This window comes from Salvelinus namaycush, chromosome 9 (assembly GCF_016432855.1).
Source record: "Salvelinus namaycush isolate Seneca chromosome 9, SaNama_1.0, whole genome shotgun sequence".
NCBI classification, from domain to species: Eukaryota; Metazoa; Chordata; class Actinopteri; order Salmoniformes; family Salmonidae; genus Salvelinus; species Salvelinus namaycush.
The window spans coordinates 10,677,097-10,701,006 of record NC_052315.1 but is presented as its reverse complement, the minus strand read 5'-3'; the positions used below and the strand labels follow the sequence as shown (position 1 = coordinate 10,701,006).

Here is a 23,910-nt window from a genome sequence, read left to right as displayed (position 1 = left end):
CCAACCCCTCTTTACGCTACTGCTACTCTCTGTTCATCATATATGCATAGTCACTTTAACCATATCTACATGTACATACTACCTCAATCAGCCTGACTAACCGGTGTCTGTATGTAGCCTCGCTACTTTTATAGCCTCGCTACTGTATATAGCCTCGCTACTGTTTTTCACTGTCTTTTTACTGTTGTTTTTATTTCTTTACTCATCTATTGTTCACCTAATACCTTTTTTGCACTATTGGTTAGAGCCTGTGTAACAGATGTATAATGTACTCTCCATGCGTTGTGTTTTCTCATAACAAATCACTTCGGCCAGTGGTCCCAGTTGAGCATCATTTATTTCTGCTGTTGTTAAATGGGAAACAGCACGTTAGTTGTGCAGGGCTTAACAGTGTTGATGGCTGTCGATGGCAAAATCCCTTGCATTACATTTTCATACTCGGAAGACCTGACGTTCGCGATCTCCCCCTATCTGCAAGCGGGGCCAATCACAACACCCCTTATTGTCATCAGAGTTGAACTAACCAATAAGAATGCTTGAACATCAAATACACATTTCTTTAGAGGCAAGTGGAAACATAACCAACCCTGTTACACCTGTAAGTAAGCATTTCACTGTATTCGGCGCACGTGACAAATAAACTTTGATTTGATTTGATACAGTCAACACCATGTAATCGTACACACTCCCTCTTCCATTCTCTTAAAGTAACTGTCCAGTATTTCCAGATTTCTATGAAATATGGCCTATAATTAATTTAAAGTTGTTATTATTAAATATGTTAAAAAGCAGCTTTTATGTGTTGGAAATGTGTGGGAGTACCACAACAAAAAAATGGGGTGGGCGTATACCAGTCATTAAAATATTCATGGGAGTAGACGGCTGATTGGCCAGCTCAGCCAACAAGCCAACATGACATCATGCTCTATGAGGAAATAGCAAGCATTTTTTAAACAATCTTTTTGAGATACAAGTTCGAGGTGGGGTTTTTGAAGTGTTTTTTCTCCAATTTATGTTTTGGCCACATATACTAGTATAGGGCAAGTCAACAACATTATTTGGGATGAGTTAACAGAATATTAACTTGTACAAATATTCAGTGGACAGTTTAAGCCAATTTATGCTTACTCCAGAAATGCAATCCGGAGGCTCTGTACAGAGAGTGTGATGCAATTGCAGAGCCTCCGGAGGCTTGCGAAGGCCAAATCGAGCTCCGTACTGCGAAGGGCTTCGTATAGCTCCACATTGACATGATTGGTTGATGGTAGGTGGGGGCAGGAGGTCCTGTATATATACAATCTAACTTCCTTGACAACTTCCTTCACAACAGCTCAGCTCTGCTCCGCGAAGCGCAAGAAATATGAATGCTCTGACTTCTGTGGAGTCCGCATCGCAGTAAATGCTGTACGGCCACTGCAGATGTCGGATTGACCATGCAGAGCCTTGTACTTTAATATTTTTCTCTCCCTTATCTCTCTGTCATTTAGTGCTGAGGAGGCTCTCTCAACGGTCCAGGCGGTGTGTGAGGAGCTAAAGCAGAAACTGGAGCAGGCCGAGGTGGACAAACGTAGTCATTACCTTAGTACGACCGCAGAGATCGACGACCTATACCGAACCAAGAGCACCCTGGAGGAGCGCCTCATCGAACTTATCAAGTACGACCTAGTCCCTCTGCACTATCCTGAGCGCCGGAAGAGAAAGACAAAGCGACAGCTGAGTCTTTGATCTGTAGATCTAAGACAGGCTTTTGTTTAGAAACTGGAAAGGGTGTTGTTGTTTTCTGCCTTCGTTTGGGTGATCAGATAGCAAGGTCTGGTGCTACCCTCTTGGCTGAGTCCTGTGGGGACTGTGTCCTCTGAGGATGCTCTCCCATAGCGAGCACAGTGTGGGTCTTTGTAATGCCATCTCTCAGTCTGACAGTCTCATCTGACGAAAAGGAGGGAGGGAGGGATCTGATGAAAAGGAAGTAGAGAGGAATCTGACGAAAAGGAAGTAGAGAGGAATCTGACAAAAAGGAGGGAGAGAGGGATCTGACGAAAAGGAGGGAGGTAGGGATCTGACGAAAAGGAGGGAGAGAGGGATCTGACGAAAAGGAGGGAGGTAGGGATCTGATGAAAATGAGGGAGAGAAGGATCTGACGAAAATGAGGGAGAGAAGGATCTGACAAAAAGGAAGGAGGGAAGGAATGGAAAAGAGGTGGATTGAGGACCAGGATGTAGGTGAGTGACACAGAGGAGGGTGAAAAAAGGTGAAAGGAGGTTGGGTGGAGGGTGGAGACAAGGGTGGAGGGTGAAAAAAGTTGTTTGGAGACAAAGAGAGACCGCTTCTGAATTCCAAATCAACCTCTAGGCACTTCTGTAGTTGTGAAATGATCGGTTAGGTGTATCCAATTTGGCAAAATGGGCATCTAGACTCCTAGAGGGCAATATACAATAATTGCTATATATCTTATACATATCCGATCCTTTCAGATCTTTGCCTAGGAGTAGTCCATTCGGAATTCAGAAAGAGTCCCAAGATATCAAGGAGGAAGACAGCGAGAGGGGGATATCAAGGAGGAAGACAGCGAGAGGGGGATATCAAGGAGGAAGACAGCGAGAGGGGGATATCAAGGAGGAAGACAGCGAGAGGGGGATATCAAGGAGGAAGACAGCGAGAGGGGGATATCAAGGAGGAAGACAGCGAGAGGGGGATATCAAGGAGGAAGACAGCGAGAGGGGGGTATCAAGGAGGAAGGCAGCGAGAGGGGGATATCAAGGAGGAAGACAGCGAGAGGGGGATATCAAGGAGGACGACAGCGAGAGGGGGATATCAAGGAGGAAGGCAGCGAGAGGGGGATATCAAGGAGGGAGACAGCGAGAGGGGGATATCAAGGAGGAAGACAGCGAGAGGGGGATATCAAGGAGGAAGACAGCGAGAGGGGGATATCAAGGAGGAAGACAGCGAGAGGGGGATATCAAGGAGGAAGACAGCGAGAGGGGGATATTAAGAGGGAGACAGCGAGAGGGGGATATTAAGAGGGAGACAGCGAGAGGGGGATATTAAGGAGGGAGACAGCGAGAGGGGGATATTAAGAGGGAGACAGCGAGAGGGGGATATTAAGGAGGGAGACAGCGAGAGGGGGATATTAAGGAGGGAGACAGCGAGAGGGGGATATTAAGAGGGAGACAGCGAGAGGGGGATATTAAGAGGGAGACAGCGAGAGGGGGATATTAAGAGGGAGACAGCGAGAGTGGGATATTAAGAGGGAGACAGCGAGAGGGGGATATTAAGAGGGAGACAGCGAGAGGGGGATATTAAGAGGGAGACAGCGAGAGGGGGATATTAAGAGGGAGACAGTGAGAGGGGGATATTAAGAGGGAGACAGTGAGAGGGGGATATTAAGAGGGAGACAGTGAGAGGGGGATATTAAGAGGGAGACAGTGAGAGGGGGATATTAAGAGGGAGACAGTGAGAGGGAGATATTAAGAGGGAGACAGTGAGAGGGGGATATTAAGAGGGAGACAGTGAGAGTGGGATATTAAGAGGGAGACAGTGAGAGGGGGATATTAAGAGGGAGACAGTGAGAGGGGGATATTAAGAGGAAAGAACAGAAAGCGACAGCTCTCGTCTGCTTATGAATTTTCTGTTTTTTTGGTAGTCATTGCTCTCTCGCTCTTTCTCTCTTTTTCTGTGTCTGGGTGTTTCTCTCTCTCTCTCTGTGTCTGTGTCTATGTGTGTCTCTCTCTCTCTCTCTGTGTGTGTGTATGTGTGTATATGTGTGTGTGTGTCTCTTCCATTTGCATAGCTCTCATCCCCTGTAGGGGATAAAACACAATGCCAGCTCCCCTGGGGTGTCCTTAATTCACTACAATCTCTTTTGTTTATCTTAATTTACTCCTACATTTTTTTTTATTCCAACTGCTCATTGGCAGAGAGACGTACAGTATATCAGAAAAGGGGGTCGTTGGAAGTGCATGTAAAATTAGATTAGGACAATATAACCAGAATAGCATGAATAATGATTTTGTTGACTTTATTGAGTTTATTTTTACAGAGACAGTACACATTAATCAACGTTTCAGTAAAGGTGACGGTTTTAGCTCGTTTTCAAACGCAGTCCTTAGGGATGTTAGAGAGAGAGTCCATGAGCAGGTGGACACTAAGTTTAGTCCTCAAATACCCACAAATCACACAAATGTATGATTCACTGATTAGAAAGAAACCATGCCTGAAGAAACCTAACTGAGCAGACAATATCCTGATGATCAGAGGGGAACAACCAGACTGATGTAACCGTGTTCTTTTTAACAGCAGGTCCTGCGCTCTAAAGGCATCCGCATGCTTCCCAGCCGGAAGAGTTTGTGCAAATATTATGACAACATTTTGTGACGTTTTTGTTCGTTTTGGATTTACGCACGTTTTTTTTCCGGTTGTTCGGGCACACCATTTTTTTTCTTGAGGCAAGCCGAAGTTGGTAGCCAAAGTCTACGCCCCTTCATCGGTGATTGGTCAACAATAGGGATTCTTCAGTAAAGTCTTTGTTGTCATTCAACGAGAGACGACTCGTTTTCATGCACATTTAGTCATTGAGAAATACTGTTCCAAACATCTTAGTTAGATGTAAAATCACGTGACTAAGATCTTCTCGTCCAAAACGTCAAAGTTAATGACAGATTTCTTAAATTATCTTAGATTAATTCTGAATATTGTGAGGAAGGGAATGCTGGCTACGGCGTCTCAAAATAGACAAACAGTACTATTGCCGCTTTTTCCGTGTTTTTCAAGTGAATGTCTTTTAAGGGTGTATGTGAGCACACCTGTTCGGTTCAACTAGCCGAACTAGCCGCCAGCGGAACTGAAGCATGCTGACGCCTTAACCTGTGTGTGTGTGTGTGTCTTTGGGTGTCTGTCTGTGTGTGTGTGTGTTTGTGATCTTTTGGGTCCTTTGTACTTCGATGCTGGATCCAAACATAAAACATGTATTCACAGTGTGTGTGTGTGTGTGTGCTCCTGCAGGGATAAGGATGTTCTGTGGCAGAAATCGGACGCTCTGGAGTTTGAGCAGAAGCTGTGGGCAGAGGAGCGCTTGTTGCAGGACAAGGAGACCACCCACTGCCTGGGCTGCCAGGCCCATTTCACCTGGTGGCTACGCCGACATAACTGCAGGTGGGCACAGAGAGGGCGCTGACTCACTAGATGGCCTTGTTATGTCTTGTTACGGGAACAATAGACAACATGTTAAGCGCTATTAGCAACACAACCAGATAGCAGAGGAAGAGTAGGCCTTGATTTGACTGAGATTTAAACTTGTGTTTTCACACACAATACACTGCCAGTCTTGGCCGAGATTTGGATTAGTGATCAGCGCATGTGTAGTGGAAAAAGGAAGTAAAATCAAATCAAATGTTATTTGTCACATGCGCCGAATACAACAGGTGAAGACCTTACAGTGAAATGCTTATTTACAAGCCCTTAAGCAACAATGCAGTTTTAAGAAAATTCCCAAAAAAGGGAAGAGATAAGAATAACAAATAATTAAAGAGCAGCAGTAAATAACAATAGCGGGGGCTATATACAGGGTGTTACGGTACAGAGTCACTGTGGAGGCTATATACAGGGGGTACTGGTACAGAATCACTGTGGAGGCTATATACAGGGTGTTACGGTACAGAGTCACTGTGGAGGCTATATACAGGGTGTTACGGTACAGAGTCACTGTGGAGGCTATATACAGGGGGTACTGGTACAGAATCACTGTGGAGGCTATATACAGGGTGTTACGGTACAGAGTCAATGTGGAGGCTATATACAGGGTGTTACGGTACAGAGTCACTGTGGAGGCTATATACAGGGGGTACTGGTACAGAATCACTGTGGAGGCTATATACAGGGTGTTACGGTACAGAGTCACTGTGGAGGCTATATACAGGGTGTTACGGTACAGAGTTACTGTGGAGGCTATATACAGGGGGTACTGGTACAGAGTCAATGTGGAGACTATATACAGGGGTTACCGGTACAGAGTCAATGTGGAGGCTATATACAGGGGGTACCGGTACAGAGTCAATGTGGAGGCTATATACAGGGGGTACCGGTACAGAGTCAATGTGGAGGCTATATACAGGGGTTACCGGTACAGAGTCACTGTGGAGGCTATATACAGGGTGTTACGGTACAGAGTCAATGTGGAGACTATATACAGGGGTTACCGGTACAGAGTCAATGTGGAGGCTATATACAGGGGGTACCGGTACAGAGTCAATGTGGAGGCTGTATACAGGGGGTACTGGTACAGAGTCAATGTGGAGGCTGTATACAGGGGGTACTGGTACAGAGTCAATGTGGAGGCTATATACAGGGGGTACTGGTACAGAGTCAATGTGGGGGCTACATACAGGGGGTACCGGTACAGAGTCACTGTGGAGGCTATATACAGGGGGTACTGGTACAGAGTCAATGTGGAGGCTATATACAGGGGGTACCGGTACAGAGTCAATGTGGAGGCTATATACATGGGGTACCGGTACAGAGTCAATGTGGAGACTATATACAGGGGGTACCGGTACAGAGTCAATGTGGAGGCTATATACAGGGGGTACCGGTACAGAGTCAATGTGGAGGCTATATACAGGGGGTACCGGTACAGAGTCAATGTGAGGCTATATACAGTGGGTATCGGTACAGAGTCAATGTGGAGACTATATACAGGGGGTACTGGTACAGAGTCAATGTGGGGGCTACATACAGGGGGTACCGGTACAGAGTCACTGTGGAGGCTATATACAGGGGGTACTGGTACAGAGTCAATGTGGAGGCTATATACAGGGGGTACCGGTACAGAGTCAATGTGGAGGCTATATACATGGGGTACCGGTACAGAGTCAATGTGGAGACTATATACAGGGGGTACCGGTACAGAGTCAATGTGGAGGCTATATACAGGGGGTACCGGTACAGAGTCAATGTGGAGGCTATATACAGGGGGTACCGGTACAGAGTCAATGTGAGGCTATATACAGTGGGTATCGGTACAGAGTCAATGTGGAGACTATATACAGGGGGTACTGGTACAGAGTCAATGTGGAGGCTATATACAGGGGGTACCGGTACAGAGTCAATGTGGAGGCTATATACAGGGGGTACCGGTACAGAGTCAATGTGGAGGCTATATACATGGGGTACCGGTACAGAGTCAATGTGGAGGCTATATACAGGGGGTACCGGTACAGAGTCGATGTGGAGGCTATATACAGTGGGTACCGGTACAGAGTCAATGTGGAGGCTATATACAGGGGGTACCGGTACAGAGTCAATGTGAGGCTATATACAGTGGGTATCGGTTCAGAGTCAATGTGGAGACTATATACAGGGGTTACCGGTACAGAGTCAATGTGGAGGCTATATACAGGGGGTACTGGTACAGAGTCACTGTGGAGGCTATATACAGGGGGTACCGGTACAGAGTCAATGTGGAGGCTATATACAGGGGGTACCGGTACAGAGTCAATGTGGAGGCTATATACATGGGGTACCGGTACAGAGTCAATGTGGAGGCTGTATACAGGGGGTACTGGTACAGAGTCAATGTGGAGGCTGTATACAGGGGGTACTGGTACAGAGTCAATGTGGAGGCTATATACAGGGGGTACTGGTACAGAGTCAATGTGGGGGCTATATACATGGGGTACCGGTACAGAGTCACTGTGGAGGCTGTATACAGGGGGTACTGGTACAGAGTCAATGTGGAGGCTGTATACAGGGGGTACTGGTACAGAGTCAATGTGGAGGCTATATACAGGGGGTACTGGTACAGAGTCAATGTGGGGGCTATATACAGGGGGTACCGGTACAGAGTCACTGTGGAGGCTATATACAGGGGGTACCGGTACAGAGTCAATGTGGAGGCTATATACAGGGGGTACCGGTACAGAGTCAATGTGCTGGTGCACCGGTGTCGAGGTAATTGAGGTACTGGCAGAGGAAGCTGTAATGGTAGTGCTTTTAGAGCTGACTGGACATGTCAGAGAGAGTCAGTGACTTAGTTTTTTTTGTATCGTGGGCTCCACAGACTTCGGTCTGACTGGTAATTTGAATGTACCTCTTGAATTGATGTTGAGTGAAAAGGTGATTTGCTCTATTGCTAACCTGGAACTGTGATGCAATAGTTTCCAGAAATTTAGAAAATCTGAGAGGTTTCAGGTTTTGGGTGAATGTTCCACAGTGATATGATACTATAGTACACTCTTCTTGTTTCAGGCTGTGTGGACGCGTCTTCTGCTACTACTGTAGTAACAACTTTGTGATGACCAAGCACAGTGGGAAGAAGGAGCGTTGCTGCAGGGAGTGTTACTCCCAGCACAGCGCCGTGGTGGAGAGGTTCACCGAGGGTGAGCTGAGCCCCTCCGATACCCAGCCACCTCCCCCCAGTTTTGGGCCTCACTCACCCCCCGAACCAGCCCCCTACAAACCCACTCCCAGGGTTAAAGGTGAGATGTACACACATATGCAAACGCACAAATATCATACCCCCAAGACATGCTAATCTCTCACCATTACAATAACAGGAGAGGTTAGCATTTTTGGGGGGATATGATATTTATGCCTCTGTAACTCATCGTTATTCATGATTCATTCAGGACTATCCATAATCATGGTAGCATCCGCATTAATGTAGAAGTGTTCAGAAACATATTATATTCTTATTTACAATAAAAGTGACTCCAAAATGACACAATACATTATTTACCATTAATTTCTATTGGGCACAAAATAATCTGAAACACAACCAAAACAAACAGCAAATGCATCCAACAAGTTTGTAGAGTCACAAGCTTGATGAGGTCCTTGTGTGCTAGGAATATGGGACTAAAGACTAAACTTTTGACAACTTTAATACACATTTACGGGAATTTGCCCCAATACTCTTGGTCCCCTAAAATGGGGGGGACTACAAAAAGTGATGTGGGGTGCCAGCCACCCCTCAGAGTCTGGTTCCTCTCTAGGTTTCTTCCTAGGTTCCTGCCTTTCTAGGGAGTTTTTCCTATCCACTGTGCTTCTACATCTGCATTGCTTGCTGTTTGGGGTTTTAGGCTGGGTTTCTGTATAGCACTTTGTGACACCTGATATAAAAAGGACTTTATAAATATGATTGATTCTAGATTCTACCTTGTTCTTAGAAAAATGGGAAACACTTTTAATTCTAATTTCTTAATCTCCATTCTGCTTTACTGCTTTAATTTGAAAATGACAAAACTCGCAGCGGAGATTGCGTTGCCAATCATTGGCATTGTTTTGTCACAACATGGTACTGGGAAGTCAAAAATGTCCGACTACTAGAGAAATTACATTTCAAGAAATCTTTATAGTCCCTAAAGAGCAGTTCTTTTGTGGAAAAGTTACAAAGCGTAACAACAAATCCCAATGACATACATCATCATCACAGTTCTGAAATCTGGCAGACAAGATAGGCAGGGGTGAAAGTTAGTCGAAACGGTCCTGGACCGGCAAAATAAATAGTGGGGGTACGCCGTACCGGTAAAACATGAGCCTATCACAATATTAACTCCTGTAGAATTAAGTGTTCCTGGCAGTAAAATGATAGACCAAATGTTAATTTTGTCTCGGGAATAGGAGTAGAGAAAAATATATATATTTTTTCAGCATCTTGAGAGAATGCGAATGTGTGGTTAGGGACCTGGGCCCAGATTCACAGAACACTTTTTATAAATAAATAAGAAGAAATCAAGTTTAGAAGATATGTCGTAAGTGCAAATCCTCAACAATATTTTAAGATTTCATGATTTTCATACAAACTTTTCAAATATCTTCTTATGAACTTCTTAACTATCTTTTTAAGATCATTGTCACTAGGCAACCGATTTAGCTATCTAGCTTGCAATGGCAATCATGTTAGCATATTTCCTATCGTATTTCTTCTTCATTAGAAATAACGCAAAAACATTTCCAATAACTGTTTTGAGGAAGAGAAAATTTGCTTAACTTTCTTCATAAGTCTATAGTAAAGGAAAAAAATGGCAGTTAAGTATTCTTAAGACGATTTTGTGAATCTGGGGACTGTTTGTAGGCTAAATATGCAATTTCAACATAAAAGCTGACAGTATTTCATTTTTATCCACATACAATATGCATCCAAGACCAATTGAAATACTATCAGAAAGATTTTGGATCATTTTCACACCTTTTCATTTCCTTAAAACCGGTCAAACTTTTGAAATTCCCCTGGTCCCTAAATGGCCTCTTTCTGTGAGAGAAGCAGAAATGAAAGAGAAAACGTTACTGATGTCAACTAGATTGTTGATGATGCATTCTTTTCTATCGATTTATGACATTATTCTGGTGATCAAGGCTTTATTTAATATTCTAGAGCGTCAAGTAACGACAGAAGACAAGCTGCATGTATCTAATTATAGACTAACAAGTTGACTTAGAAATAGCCTACCAAATGTCAGAAATTATAAGCAGAAAAATATCTAAATGAGGCTTAAAAGCATTTTTTCCCCCTGCATCGCCTATCGTTCCGCCATCCCCGAGTAACGTGCGCAGGTAGCCTACATGTTGCCTGGCTACCCAAACTCCTTGCTACGGCCAAACGCTATGCCACACCCACGGACGTTAGTTTCTTCTCCGCAATGAGTCTGGATCTGAGTACCTCCCCAACGATTTCTAGAACGCAAACACATTCTAACTGTTCTGATTGGACCCAGAAACTGATGGGTTGGGCCAGAGCCAGAACTTTGATACTCTAGTTGATTAGAGATGATCAAATCTCTGATGACTTTGTTTTGTACAACACCCCTCATTTTGAAGTCGCCACAAAAAGTATCTAGCGAACTAAAGTATCTAGTGAACATAATGCAGCGGAATAATTCAGTTTGAGTCGTCAGGCAAGCCGACGACGATTTTCTCTGTCACACACTCAGTCACAATACACTTGCCTGGCTGCAAAAGTGCATTGTGTGTGACGTCAGCAGCAGGCGCTCAGCTCGTGCACAGGCAGCAGCAGGCCAGCAGCAATTTCAGCAAATTGCAAATCATTGTTGGCTGAGTGCAGCAGCAGTAGTACGGGTTCGACGAGGCAAACCCAATGAATATAGTTGGTCACTAATGTTTGATCTTGAACAGAACGTACAGCATCAATCAACATGTCTCAATCTAAATTGTACAGCCAGAAGTACAGAAAAGAGTGGGAGTCTGTACCTGAACAAATGTCAAATCATATTTTTTGCTGAGATGGCCAGTCAATTTGAGTAACGTTATTGTGTATTCTACATAATGACGCAGTTTTACGTTATCACGCAATGACATCACAACGTCATTTAGCAACTTTTAGCAACAAATCAACCTGCCTCCAGCAACTTACCCTGAAAATGAGTTGGCAACACTGCGTCTACCTCTGAGGATAGTAGACAGGCTGGTAAGTACATCAAGAGAAAAGCCTTGGTGATCACAATCTGTTGTGCATAAACACACACTGTGATCATAACAATGGCTTTTCTCTGTGTAAAACGTGTATGACTGTCTGGTATAGAATAGGCATAGGTTTGACTTCCTGTCATGTCTTATGTAGCTCTTATGAAGGCTTTATGAATGTATACATAAGAGGCTACAGTAAAGGTTTACAGGTACATGACTGGTTTGACGTCCTGTGTCCTGTGCAGTGTCGGACCCCAGCGCCAAGTCTGATGACGCGGCCTATGACATCATCACACAGGAGGAAGTGAACGGGACCTATGACAGCGACTCACTGTCCCAAACAACAGGAGGCTCACTGGAGGGAGAACAGGACGCACGGCCACTGGGGGCGCTAGACATGTGAGTGCAACCAGACGTGGACAGATACCTAGCCAAATAAAACACGCACGCGTATGTACACACACGCACGCACACACGTGCGCGTATACACACACATGGGTAGCGCCCGCGCGCACACACACACACACAGCATTCACAGTCCAAGTGTCCAGTCATGACAAACTCTCTCTCAAGCAGTCATGACAAAGTCATGACAAACTCTCTCTCAAATCTCTGAAAGACAAAAAGTTCAGTGTGACCTTCACACATTCTGCTGCCTTCCATTTATGAACACCTGCTGCTGAAATGATTGTAAATGGAAGGCATGAGCAGACCAAGGAGAAACCCAGGAGTAAACAATGGGAGAGAAAATGACTGTGAGTTTATGCATCCAGAGGTGCGATTTAAGTGTGATTTCTTATATCATCGTCTCCCGTTTTGGAGAATATTCTAATCTCAGATAATGCTTCGGCTTGATTTGACCCTTGTCTGTGAGGGGTGTCGTTATCAAAAAACACACCATGAACAAAGTGAGCGATGTCACCCAAGATCATTCCAAAAAATCGATTTGTGACTCACCGTAGCCATCAATAAGTCACTACCTTTACTTTCATCAATCATCTGAGAAACCTTCGAAATATCGAGCTTTATTTGTCACATTTTCACTTTGTATCCCTCTGGTGATCTAGTCGATCCCCCTACCGACCCAAGGCCTAGCTGTACTGGGCCAGGTTACACTGGAGCCAAGCTGAGCCATGCCTAGCTGTACTGGGCCAGGTTACACTGGAGCCAAGCCCTAGCTGTACTGGGCCAGGTTACACTGGAGCCAAGCTGAGCCATGCCTAGCTGTACTGGGCCAGGTTACACTGGAGCCAAGCTGAGCCAAGCCTATCTGTACTGGGCCAGGTTACACTGGAGCCAAGCTGAGCCAAGCCTAGCTGTACTGGGCCAGGTTACACTAGAGCCAAGCTGAGCCTAGCTGTACTGGGCCAGGTTGCACTAGAGCCAAGCCTAGCTGTACTGGCCCAGGTTACACAGGAGCCAAGCCTAGCCAAGCCTAGCTATACTGGGCCAGGTTACACAGGTACCAAGCCTAGCTGTACTGGCCCAGGTTACATATCCACCATAAATACTAGAACCATGCTGGAAAGGACCATGTGAAAGCAAAATGTGGTCCAGCACTGTACAGTTCTGGTCAGTCCCATAGTGTTAATCATCCAATAGGCACAGCACGGTACGGTTCTGGTCAGTTCCATGGTGTTAATCAGCCAATAGGCACAGCACTGTACGGTTCTGGTCAGTCCCATGGTGTTAATCAGCCAATAGGCACAGCACGGTACCGTTCTGGTCAGTCCCATAGTGTTAATCAGCCAATAGGCACAGCACGGTACGGTTCTGGTCAGTCCCATAGTGTTAATCAGCCAATAGGCACAGTAGGTATGTGGTTATGAGGAGCTTTGTGGTAAATCAACACCGTCTTTTGTTATGTGATCCGCGACCTGCAGAGGCACAGGAGCAGTGTCCCCAGACGACCCGGAAGAGAATGTACCCACTGTGCAGGACACAGAGATCACCCTTCTCAAGTCTGGAGAAGTCACGTGAGTCTAGAACCTTGCGCGCACAGACACACTTGCACACACACAATCACACACACATGTATGTTGGAAATAAAAGCACTATTACAGCTTCCTCAGCCAGTACTTCCTTTTCCCACAATACCTACCCTGATCACTACACCAAATCCTGGCCAAGACTGGCAGTGTATTGTGTGTGAAAACTCAAGTTGAAATCTCAGTCAAATCAATGGCTTCTCTTCCTCTGCTATCTGGTTGTGTTTCCAGGCTGGTTGTCCCTCTCAGCATCGAAGACATCTCTCAGTTTGGCGATGGCTCCCGAGAGCTCTTTGTCAAGTCCAGTTGCTACAGCGTGATCAACATCGCCGTGGTCGATTGTGGGCCTACCGTGAGCTGGGTGTTTTCCTCGGAGCCCAAGAGCATCTCTTTCAGCATGGTGTACCGTGAGACCGCCGACGTCCCGGTGGAACAGTCCAAGGTAGGACCACTATGGACCAGCTCCGCTCTTAGACCAGTGGTCAGTCACTAACCCTGGACCTAAAGCGCTATTGGAGGTACAAGCAGGATTTTGTGCAGTCTTCAAGACTAAGATTAGTTGAATCAGGGGCTGTTTATATCAAGTGTCTCACAGTAGGAGTGCTGATCTAGGATCACCCACCCCTGTCCATGTAAGCTTGTTTATTATGATCTAAAAGGCAAAACTGATCCTAAATCAGAATTCATACTGGGATACGCTTGATACATACTGTGTTAGTGCTGGGCCTGTAGCTCTCCAGGGCCATGATTAGGAGGAATGTTGCTGCAGATGATCCCAGTAGCAAATAATAACCCTCGTTGAGTCTAAATAGTGTAGGATAATGTTGCCCCTAAACGCTGATCTTTGGTCAGTTTTGCATTTCCCAAACTAATGTTTAAATTCTGGATTGGGAACAGAAAGATTATTCTAAATCTGTACCTAGGGGAAGCTTCACCCGGGAGCAGTGTAAATGAGAGAGGAGCTCCCCCTGCTGAGAACAGAACTCTTTATTGACCTTTCACCCAAAGTAGAGCAAGCAGCCTGGTGCAGCTCAGGTAGTCCATTACACTCCAGGGACTTAACTATGGACTAGAGGTCGACCGATTAATCGGCAGGGCCGATTTCAAGTTTTCATAACAATCGGTAATCTGCATTTTTGGGCTCCGATTATGGCCGATTACATTGCATTCCTTGAGGAAACTGCGTGGCAGGCTGACCACCTGTTACGCGAGTGCAGCAAGGAGCCAAGGTAAGTTGCTAGCTAGCATTAAACTTATAAAAAACAATCAATCTTAACATAATCACTAGTTAACTACACATGGTTGATGATATTACTAGTTTAACTAGCTTGTCCTGCGTTGCATATAATCAATGCGGTGCCTGTTAATTTATTATCGAATCACAGCCTATTTCGCCAAACGGGGGATGATTTAACAAAAGCGCATTCGCGAAAAAAGCACAATCGTTGCACGAATATACCTAACCATAAGCATTAATGCCTTTCTTAAAATCAATACACAGAAGTAAATGTTTTTAAACCGGCATATTTAGTTCAAATAAATTCATGTTAGCAGGCAATATTAACTAGGGAAATTGGGTTACTTCTCTTGCGTTCATTGCACGCAGAGTCAGGGTATATGCAACAGTTTGGGCCGCCTGGCTCGTTGTGAACTAATTTGCCAGAATTTTACGTAATTATGGCATAACATTGAAGGTTGTGCAATGTAACAGAAATATGTAGACTTAGGGTTGCCACCCGTTCCATAAAATACGGAACGGTTCCGTATTTCACTGAAAGAATAAATGTTTTGTTTTTGAAATTATAGTTTCCAGATTTGACCATATTAATGACCAAAGGCATGTATTTCTGTGTTTATTATATTATAATTAAGTCTATGATTTGATAGTTGATAGAGCAGTCTGACTGAGCGGGGGTAGGCGGCAGCAGGCTCGTAAGCATTCATTCAAACTTTAATGCGTTTGCCAACAGCTCTTAACAATGATTGATTCACACGCAGTTTATAACTTCAAGCCTATCAACTCCTGAGATAATGCTGGCAATACTAAAGTGCCTATTAGAACATCCAATAGTCAAAGGTATATGAAATACAAATGGTAGAGAGATAGTCGACGCGTCATAATTCCTATAATAACTACACCCTAAAACTTCTTAACTGGGAATATTGAAGAACTGGGAATATTGAACCACCAGCTTTCATATGTTCTCATGTTCTGAGCAAGGAACTTAAACGTTAGCTTTTTTACATGGCACATATTGTACTTTTACTTTCTTCTCCAACACTGTGTTTTTCCATTATTTAAACCAAATTGAGCATGTTTCATTATTTATTTGAGACTAAATAGATTTTATTTCTGTATTATATTAAGTTAAAATAAGTGTTCATTCGGTATTGTTGTAATTGTAATTATTGCAAATATATATAAAAATCGTCCGATTAATCGGTATCGGCTTTTTTTGGTCCTCCAATAATTGGTATCGGCGTCGAAAAATCATTATCGGTCGACCTCTACTATGGACAGGCCTAAATGTAAATGCTTCTAATGGAAACAATTATGAAAAGCTAAATGCATAACCATGGTAACAGGTGAAAGGGAACCCTTTAGAGCATGGGTTCCTAAACCTTTTGGGACTGCCACCGCATTTTGACATCTGAACATTTTCCAGACCCCACCCATTTGAAAAAAATTATGTAATTAACAGCTTATGTAAAAAAAAATATATTTGGGGCTATGACAGAAAATTTAAAAACATTCTAACAGTATTTCTGATTGTCTTCTCAACTCATGATCACATACTTTTAATGTGGGGATATGACAGTCAATCGCAAATTAGTCTGACGTAATGTACCTTATCTCACCACCACTAATGAGATGGGTGTGCTTGATGCATGTCGCGTCAGAGCTTCTCAAAGTCAGGGGGCGTGGTCGACTGTGCGCACCTCATCTCTGCTGTTACATCCAACCTGGATCGATATTTGGTTTTAATGCAAGCGAGAGCACTGAATCCAGCTTTACTGTCACGGTTTTCTAAAGTAGAACCCAGAAGCAGACCAGGACAAGGAGAGTAGGACGAAGGTGAGTATTTATTTACAAGTTTAAACGTAGAGGTAGAAAGATCCAGGTGGCGGAGCGGGCAGCGGAGGTGAGTTGATGGGAGTGAATAGGCAGATCCAAGGGAGTAACAGAAGCCACCGACGACCAGGCAGGAATGGGGTGAGTGTTCCGGGTGAATGACTGTAGACAGAACAAACGGAGGTAAGTTCAAGGCAAGCAAGACGTACAAAACAACAAAACAAACTCTATCAAACTGGAGGCTGATACGCTGGCACAACATACTGTTCATGGCTAACGATCCGGCAGGGAATGGATGTCAGGTCAGAGCTTATGAAGTGGAGGGGTGATGATCAGGACCAGGTGTGCAGATAGCTGATGGGATACAGGTGCGGGTAATCAGAGATCTCCCAACTAGCTACGTCGCCCGGCAACCAGACAGGGTGCGTTCCAGGACACCGGAAAAACACTCCAGGACAGAACACAGGCAAAAACAGACTCAGGAAGCGGGATTCGTGACAGTACCCCCCCTCCGACGAACGCCACCGGGCGGACTACCCGGAGCGCCAGGATGGAGGCGGTAGAAGTCACGAAGCAGGTCAGCATCAAGGGTCTGACGCCGAGGAATCCAACTCCTCTCCTCTGGGCCATATCCTTCCCAATCCACGAGATACTGGAACCCTCGACCCCGCCGTCTGGAGTCCATGATGCGGCGCACCGTGTAGGCAGGACCACCTCCGATCATCCGAGGAGGAGGAAGACGAGGAGGAGGGGGCAACAGAGGACTGAGGAGAACCGGCTTGAGGCAGGAGACATGAAAGGTGGGGTGTACTCTAAGCGTTGCAGGCAACTTGAGTCGAACCACAACAGGATTAATGATTCTCTCCACCACAAACGGACCAATGAACTTCTGTGACAGTTTCTTCGACTCAGTCCGTAGAGGAAGATCCCGTGTAGCCAACCAAACCTTATCTCCGAAGGTATAAGCGGGGGCAGGAATACGGCGACGATTCGCCTGGATCTGATACCGGTCAGAAACTCTAAGGAGGGCCTTCCTGGCCCGATGCCAGGTCCGGTGGCAACGACGAATGTGGGCCTGGACAGAGGGAACCGAGAGATCCCTCTCCTGAGAAGGAAACAAGGGAGGTTGGTAACCGTACAGGCACTGGAAGGGAGACATCCCAGTGGCAGATGAAGGGAGAGTATTATGGGCATACTCGACCCAGGGTAACTGAGAGGACCAAGAGGTGGGATCAGAGGAGACAAGGCAGCGCAGCGTGGACTCCATCTTCTGGTTGGCTCTCTCCGCCTGACCATTAGATTGGGGGTGAAATCCAGATGTGAGACTGACTGTAGCTCCAATGGCCAAACAGAAGGATCTCCAGACAGCAGAGGTAAACTGAGGACCACGATCGGAAACAATGTCACTGGGCAACCCGTGGACCCTGAAAACGTCCCTAACAAGGATCTCGGACGTCTCAGTGGCAGATGGAAGCTTGGAGATGGGGACAAAGTGAGCGAACTTGCTGAATCTGTCCACAATGGTCAGAATGACCGTGTTCCCAACAGAAGAGGGCAACCCCGTGACAAAGTCCAGGGCCAGATGCGACCAAGGTCGCCGGGGAATAGGTAGGGGGTGAAGAAGCCCAGAGCTGGGCCGATTGGTACTCTTATTCTGCGCACAAACAGGACAAGCGGCAACAAACCTCCGGGTATCTTCTCCCATGGCAGGCCACCAAAATCGTCTGCGCAGTAGCGCCATAGTCCGAGCAACGCCAGGGTGACAAGCTATCTTGCTGGCGTGGGACCACTGAAGGACAGCAGAACGGACCGACTCAGTCACGAACAACCGACCGGGTGGACCGTTACCGGGGCCGGGCTGCGTCCGAAGGGCCGCCATCACATCCTCCTCAATCCTCCATGTAACGGCTCCCACGACAAAGTTCTGGGGAAGAATCGTCTCAGTCTTGGCCCCACACTCCTCCGTCTTGGAGAACATCCGGGACAAGGTGTCCGCCTTGCCGTTCTTCGACCCAGGTCGGAACGTCAGGGAAAAATTGAAGCGTCCAAAAAACAAAGCCCACCTGGCCTGACGGGAGTTGAGACGTCTAGCCGATTGCACGTAAGCCAGATTCTTGTGGTCAGTCCAGACCACAAACGGTTGCTCCGCTCCCTCCAACCAGTGGCGCCACTCCTCCAAGGCAAGCTTCACAGCGAGAAGCTCCCGGTTACCCACATCGTAGTTTCTCTCTGCTGGTGAAAGACGACAAGAGTAGAAGGCGCAGGGATGGAGTTTACCGTCAGTGGAGCTACGCTGGGACAGGATGGCGCCCACCCCCACATCAGACGCGTCCACCTCAACAACAAACTGACGGGAAGTGTCAGGTTGAGAGAGAATCGGGGCGTTGGTGAATCGGCTCTTCAAGTTCAGAAATGCTCGGTCTGCCTCAGGAGTCCAACAGAAATTTCTGGTGCAAGACGTCAGGGCAGTTAAAGGGGCGGCCACCCGGCTGTAATCACGGATAAACCTCCGATAGAAGTTCGCAAACCCCAGGAATCTCTGGAGCTGCAATCTCGTACCGGGCTGGGCCCAATCCCGAACCGCCCGAATCTTCTCTTGGTCCATCTTGATCTCTCCCCTGGAGATGATGTACCCGAGGAAGGACGTAGTGTGGGCGTGAAAATCACACTTTTCAGCCTTCACGAACAGGCGGTTCTCCAATAACCGCTGCAGGACCTGCTTGACATGCTGGACGTGGCTGGAAAGCTCCCTCGAGAAGATGAGGATATCATCCAGGTAAACGAACACAAAAATACCAATCATATCTCTCAGCACGTCATTCACCATACTTTGGAACACAGCAGGAGCGTTGGTCAGTCCAAACGGCATCACCTGGTACTCGAAATGTCCCATAGGTGTATTGAAACCAGTCAACCACTCGTCCCCCTCTCTGATCTGATGCAGATGATAAGCATTGCGTAGGTCAAGCTTCGTAAACACCGTAGCACCCTGTAAAGAGTCGAAAGCAGAGCTCATCAAGGGCAGGGGATACTTATTTTTGACCGTAATATCATTCAACCCCCGATAATCAATACACGGTCGAAGAGAGCCATCCTTCTTGCTCACAAAAAAGAATCCTGCTCCCAGGGGTGATGACGAGGGGCGAATGAGACCTGCAGCTAGAGACTCCTTGATGTAGGTCTCCAAGGCTTCACGCTCAGGTCGAGAGATACTGTATAACCGTCCCTTGGGAAAGGCAGCTCCAGGGAACAGATTAATCGCACAGTCATAAGGTCGGTGGGGAGGAAGTGACAGAGCCTTCTGCTTACTGAACACTTCACCCAAATCGTGATAGGTTTCTGGAACCAGGGACAAGTCAGGGGGAGCAGACTCACTGACCTGACTGGGAACAGCATGAGAACAGGCAGTCCTAAGGCAGTTAGCATGACACTCAATGCTCCAACTAGTTACCTTACCCGTCACCCAATCAAACGAGGGATTGTGTTCTCTCAGCCAGGGGTAACCAAGAACCAGAGGAACATGGGGCAAAGGCAGAATGAAGAAGGAGATAACCTCTGAATGATTCCCCGACAACAACATCTTAACCGGTTCAGTCCTCATAGTGATCCGTGCCAGACTACTGCCGTTCAGAGTGGTTGCTTCAATGGCTTCCGGCAATTGCTCCTTGGAAAGCCCCAGCTGTTCCACCAAGTCGGCATCAATAAAGCTGCCATCGGCACCTGAATCGATAAAAGCGTTCATCGCTAAACTCTGATTCTTATTCATGAGGGTCGCAGGAAAACGGGGTCTGACAGGGTTCTTGGGAGGTTGAAACTGGCTCGCTAAAAGTCCTCCCAAACTTAGCAAGCCGGGCCGTTTAACGGGCGCTGAGGACAAGCGGATATGTAATGTCCCGAGCTACCACAGTAGAGGCAGCTGTTGGTCTCACGTCTACGTTGGCGCTCCTCAGTTAACCCGTGCCGCCCCACTTGCATGGGTTCAGGATCTGGCGACAAGACACCTCCACTAATCCCGTGTGGGGAATAATGATCAACACGTTCTGGTCCACTTCCTGACCCGAATGGTAACCGAGTTGCTGATTGATTGGACGGGCCCCACTGCTTCTCCCTCCTTCTCTCTCGGACTCTATTATCCACCCGAATAGATAATGTGACCAAACTGTCCAGGTCACTAGGCTCTGGATAGGAGATCAGCTCGTCCTTGAGTTGCTCCGACAACCCCTGGTAAAAAGCCGCTTGTAGTGACTCCTCATTCCAACCACTCTCCACAGCCAATGTCCTGAATTCGATCACAAAGTCTGCCACACTGCGAGCTCCTTGGCGAAGAGAGAACAAACGCTTAGCTGCGTCCTTACCTCGGACTGGATGGTCAAAAAGCTTTCTCATCTCTGCCGTGAACTCCTGGTATGACGCCATGCAGGTGTCCTGTCGTTCCCAAACGGCTGAAGCCCATTCCAGAGCTCTACCACGCAGCAGTTCAATAACAAAAGCTATCCTAGCCTTCTCTGTGGCGTAAGAGTAGGGCTGCAGATCAAAAACTAAACCACACTGCATAAGAAATGAACGGCATCTTCCCAAATCCCCTTCGTACTTATCAGGCGTCGGAACCTTGGGCTCACGGAAGGAAACCGCTCCAGAAGCGGCAGGTGAGAGGGGTGAAACAGGTGGTGGATGATCCGCCGACAAACTGAGCTGATCCTGGATACTCGTCAAGCTAGCAGAGAAGTTCCGGACTGAAAACGCTATCTCCTGTAGCGCCGTGCTGTGTTGTCCCAATATCTTCTCCTGATGGGTAATGGCATGGCAAACGGAGTCCAGGTCCGCTGGGTTCATCCTTGGCCGGATCGTTCTGTCACGGTTTTCTAAAGTAGAACCCAGAACCAGGACAAGGAGAGTAGGACGAAGGTGAGTATTTATTTACAAGTTTAAACGTAGAGGTAGAAAGATCCAGGTGGCGGAGCGGGCAGCGGAGGTGAGTTGATGGGAGTGAATAGGCAGATCCAAGGGAGTAGCAGAAGCCACCGACGACCAGGCAGGAATGGGGTGAGTGTTCCGGGTGAATGACTGTAGACAGAACAAACGGAGGTAAGTTCAAGGCAAGCAAGACGTACAAAACAACAAAACAAACTCTATCAAACTGGAGGCTGATACGCTGGCACAACATACTGTTCATGGCTAACGATCCGGCAGGGAATGGATGTCAGGTCAGAGCTTATGAAGTGGAGGGGTGATGATCAGGACCAGGTGTGCAGATAGCTGATGGGATACAGGTGCGGGTAATCAGAGATCTCCCAACTAGCTACGTCGCCCGGCAACCAGACAGGGTGCGTTCCAGGACACCGGAAAAACACTCTAGGACAGAACACAGGCAAAAACAGACTCAGGAAGCGGGATTCGTGACATTTACACAGATAAGAGCTGGCGAAGGGTAGCCTACCATGAGTTTTATGGTGCTTTCAAGACAACTGGGAACTCTGAAAAATATGACATCAGTGAACTTTATTATTATTATTATATTTATTTTTTTACCCCCAATTTTGTGGTATCCAATTGGTAGTTACAGTCTTGTCCCATCGCTGCAACTCCCGTACGGACTCAGGAGAGGTGAAGGTCGAGAGCCGTGTGTCCTTCGAAACACGACCATGCCAAGCCACACTGCTTCTTGACACAATTGGACACCTATGAAATTCTTTTCATAGGAAACACGTACACCTGGCAACCGTGTCAGTGTGCATGCACTCGTCCCACCACAGGAGTCGCTAGAGCACGATGGGACAAGGACATCCCGGCCTGCCAAACCCTCCCCTAACCCAGACGACGCTGGGACAATTGTGCGCCGCGGCCGGTTGCGACAGCCTAGAATTGAACCAGGATCTGTAGAGACACATCTAGTTCCCGAGTTGGAATTCTGAGTTTGATGACCGTTCAAAACTATTTTTCCTAGTCAGAGCTCATTTCTTTCCGAGTTCCCAGTTGTCTTGAACGTACAGAAGTCGAAAGTCGTAGATTTCTGAGTTTACAGTTCTGAGTACCCAGTTGTTTTGAACGCGTCATTAATGCTCAGAGGGAGAGGGCAGGATATTCCCTTTGAGTCAGGAACCAAAACTTCTCCGTAGTCAGACCCCATCTGTGTAAACGCTCACCATTCAAGCTCAATTGTTCGCGTATTTAACTAAACCCATGCTGTCTGAGGTGAAGAGTGAAATAAAAATAGATTGGCTTATGCAGTACTGCCGTTCAGCTGTAGGCTACAGTCTAATGTGGGCAGTGCTCAGCTGTAGGCTACAGTTTAATGTGGGCAGTGCTCAGCTGTGGGCTACAGTTTTATGTGCGCAGTGCTCAGCTGTAGGCTACAGTTTTATGTGGGCAGTGCTCAGCTGTAGGCTACAGTTTTATGTGGGCAGTGCTCAGCTGTAGGCTACAGTTTAATGTAGGCAGTGCTCAGCTGTAGACTACAGTTTAATGTGGGCAGTGCTCAGCTGTAGGCTACAGTTTTATATGCGCAGTGCTCAGCTGTAGGCTACAGTTTAATGTGGGCAGTGCTCAGCTGTAGGCTACAGTTTTATGTGTGCAGTGCTCAGCTGTAGGCTAGAGTTTTATGTGCGCAGTGCTCAGCTGTAGGCTACAGTTTTATGTGCGCAGTGCTCAGCTGTAGGCTACAGTTTTATGTGCGCAGTGCTCAGCTGTAGGCTACAGTTTTATGTGCGCAGTGCTCAGCTGTAGGCTACAGTTTAATGTGGGCAGTGCTCAGCTGTAGGCTACAGTTTTATGTGGGCAGTGCTCAGCTGTAGGCTACAGTTTTATATGCGCAGTGCCCAGCTGTAGGCTACAGTTTTATGTGGGCAGTGCTCAGCTGTAGGCTACAGTTTTATATGCGCAATGCTCAGCTGTAGGCTACAGTTTTATGTGGGCAGTGCTCAGCTGTAGGCTACAGTTTAATGTGGGCAGTGCTCAGCTGTGGGCTACAGTTTTATGTGCGCAGTGCTCAGCTGTAGGCTACAGTTTTATGTGGGCAGTGCTCAGCTGTAGGCTACAGTTTTATGTGGGCAGTGCTCAGCTGTAGGCTACAGTTTTATGTGGGCAGTGCTCAGCTGTAGGCTACAGTTTTATGTGGGCAGTGCTCACCAGGGGCACCTGCTCCTGCTGACTCCATCAAAGGGTTGGGAATTCTGTCAGGGGTGCGTAACTGGTGGCATGGAAGTCAAACGCAGGAGAGCAGAACTTGGTAAATAGCCGGAGCCATTTAATGTACATAACTACCGGCATACAAAAATAACAAAACACATGGGCAACAAAATCAGTATCGCACCAGTCACATAAAGCACACGTACTTACAATAAACAATTCCCGACAAGGACATGGGGGAAACAGAGGGAACATATACAACATGTAATTAGGGAATTGAAACCAGGTGAGTGCGACAATCAGACAAAA

General features: G+C 46.7%; 1 protein-coding gene across 1 annotated transcript in view; it reads left to right on the top strand.

Moving 5' to 3' along the window:
• Positions 1 to 23,910, top strand: part of LOC120053666 (FYVE and coiled-coil domain-containing protein 1-like) — a 47,354-nt gene that overhangs the window by 18,260 nt on the left and 5,184 nt on the right. The window contains exons 11-16 of the mRNA XM_039000838.1: positions 1,488 to 1,655; positions 4,999 to 5,148; positions 8,239 to 8,468; positions 11,661 to 11,814; positions 13,299 to 13,391; positions 13,635 to 13,845. Coding sequence (XP_038856766.1) covers positions 1,488 to 1,655; positions 4,999 to 5,148; positions 8,239 to 8,468; positions 11,661 to 11,814; positions 13,299 to 13,391; positions 13,635 to 13,845 — 1,006 coding nt within the window. The remainder of the gene's footprint in view (positions 1 to 1,487; positions 1,656 to 4,998; positions 5,149 to 8,238; positions 8,469 to 11,660; positions 11,815 to 13,298; positions 13,392 to 13,634; positions 13,846 to 23,910) is intronic.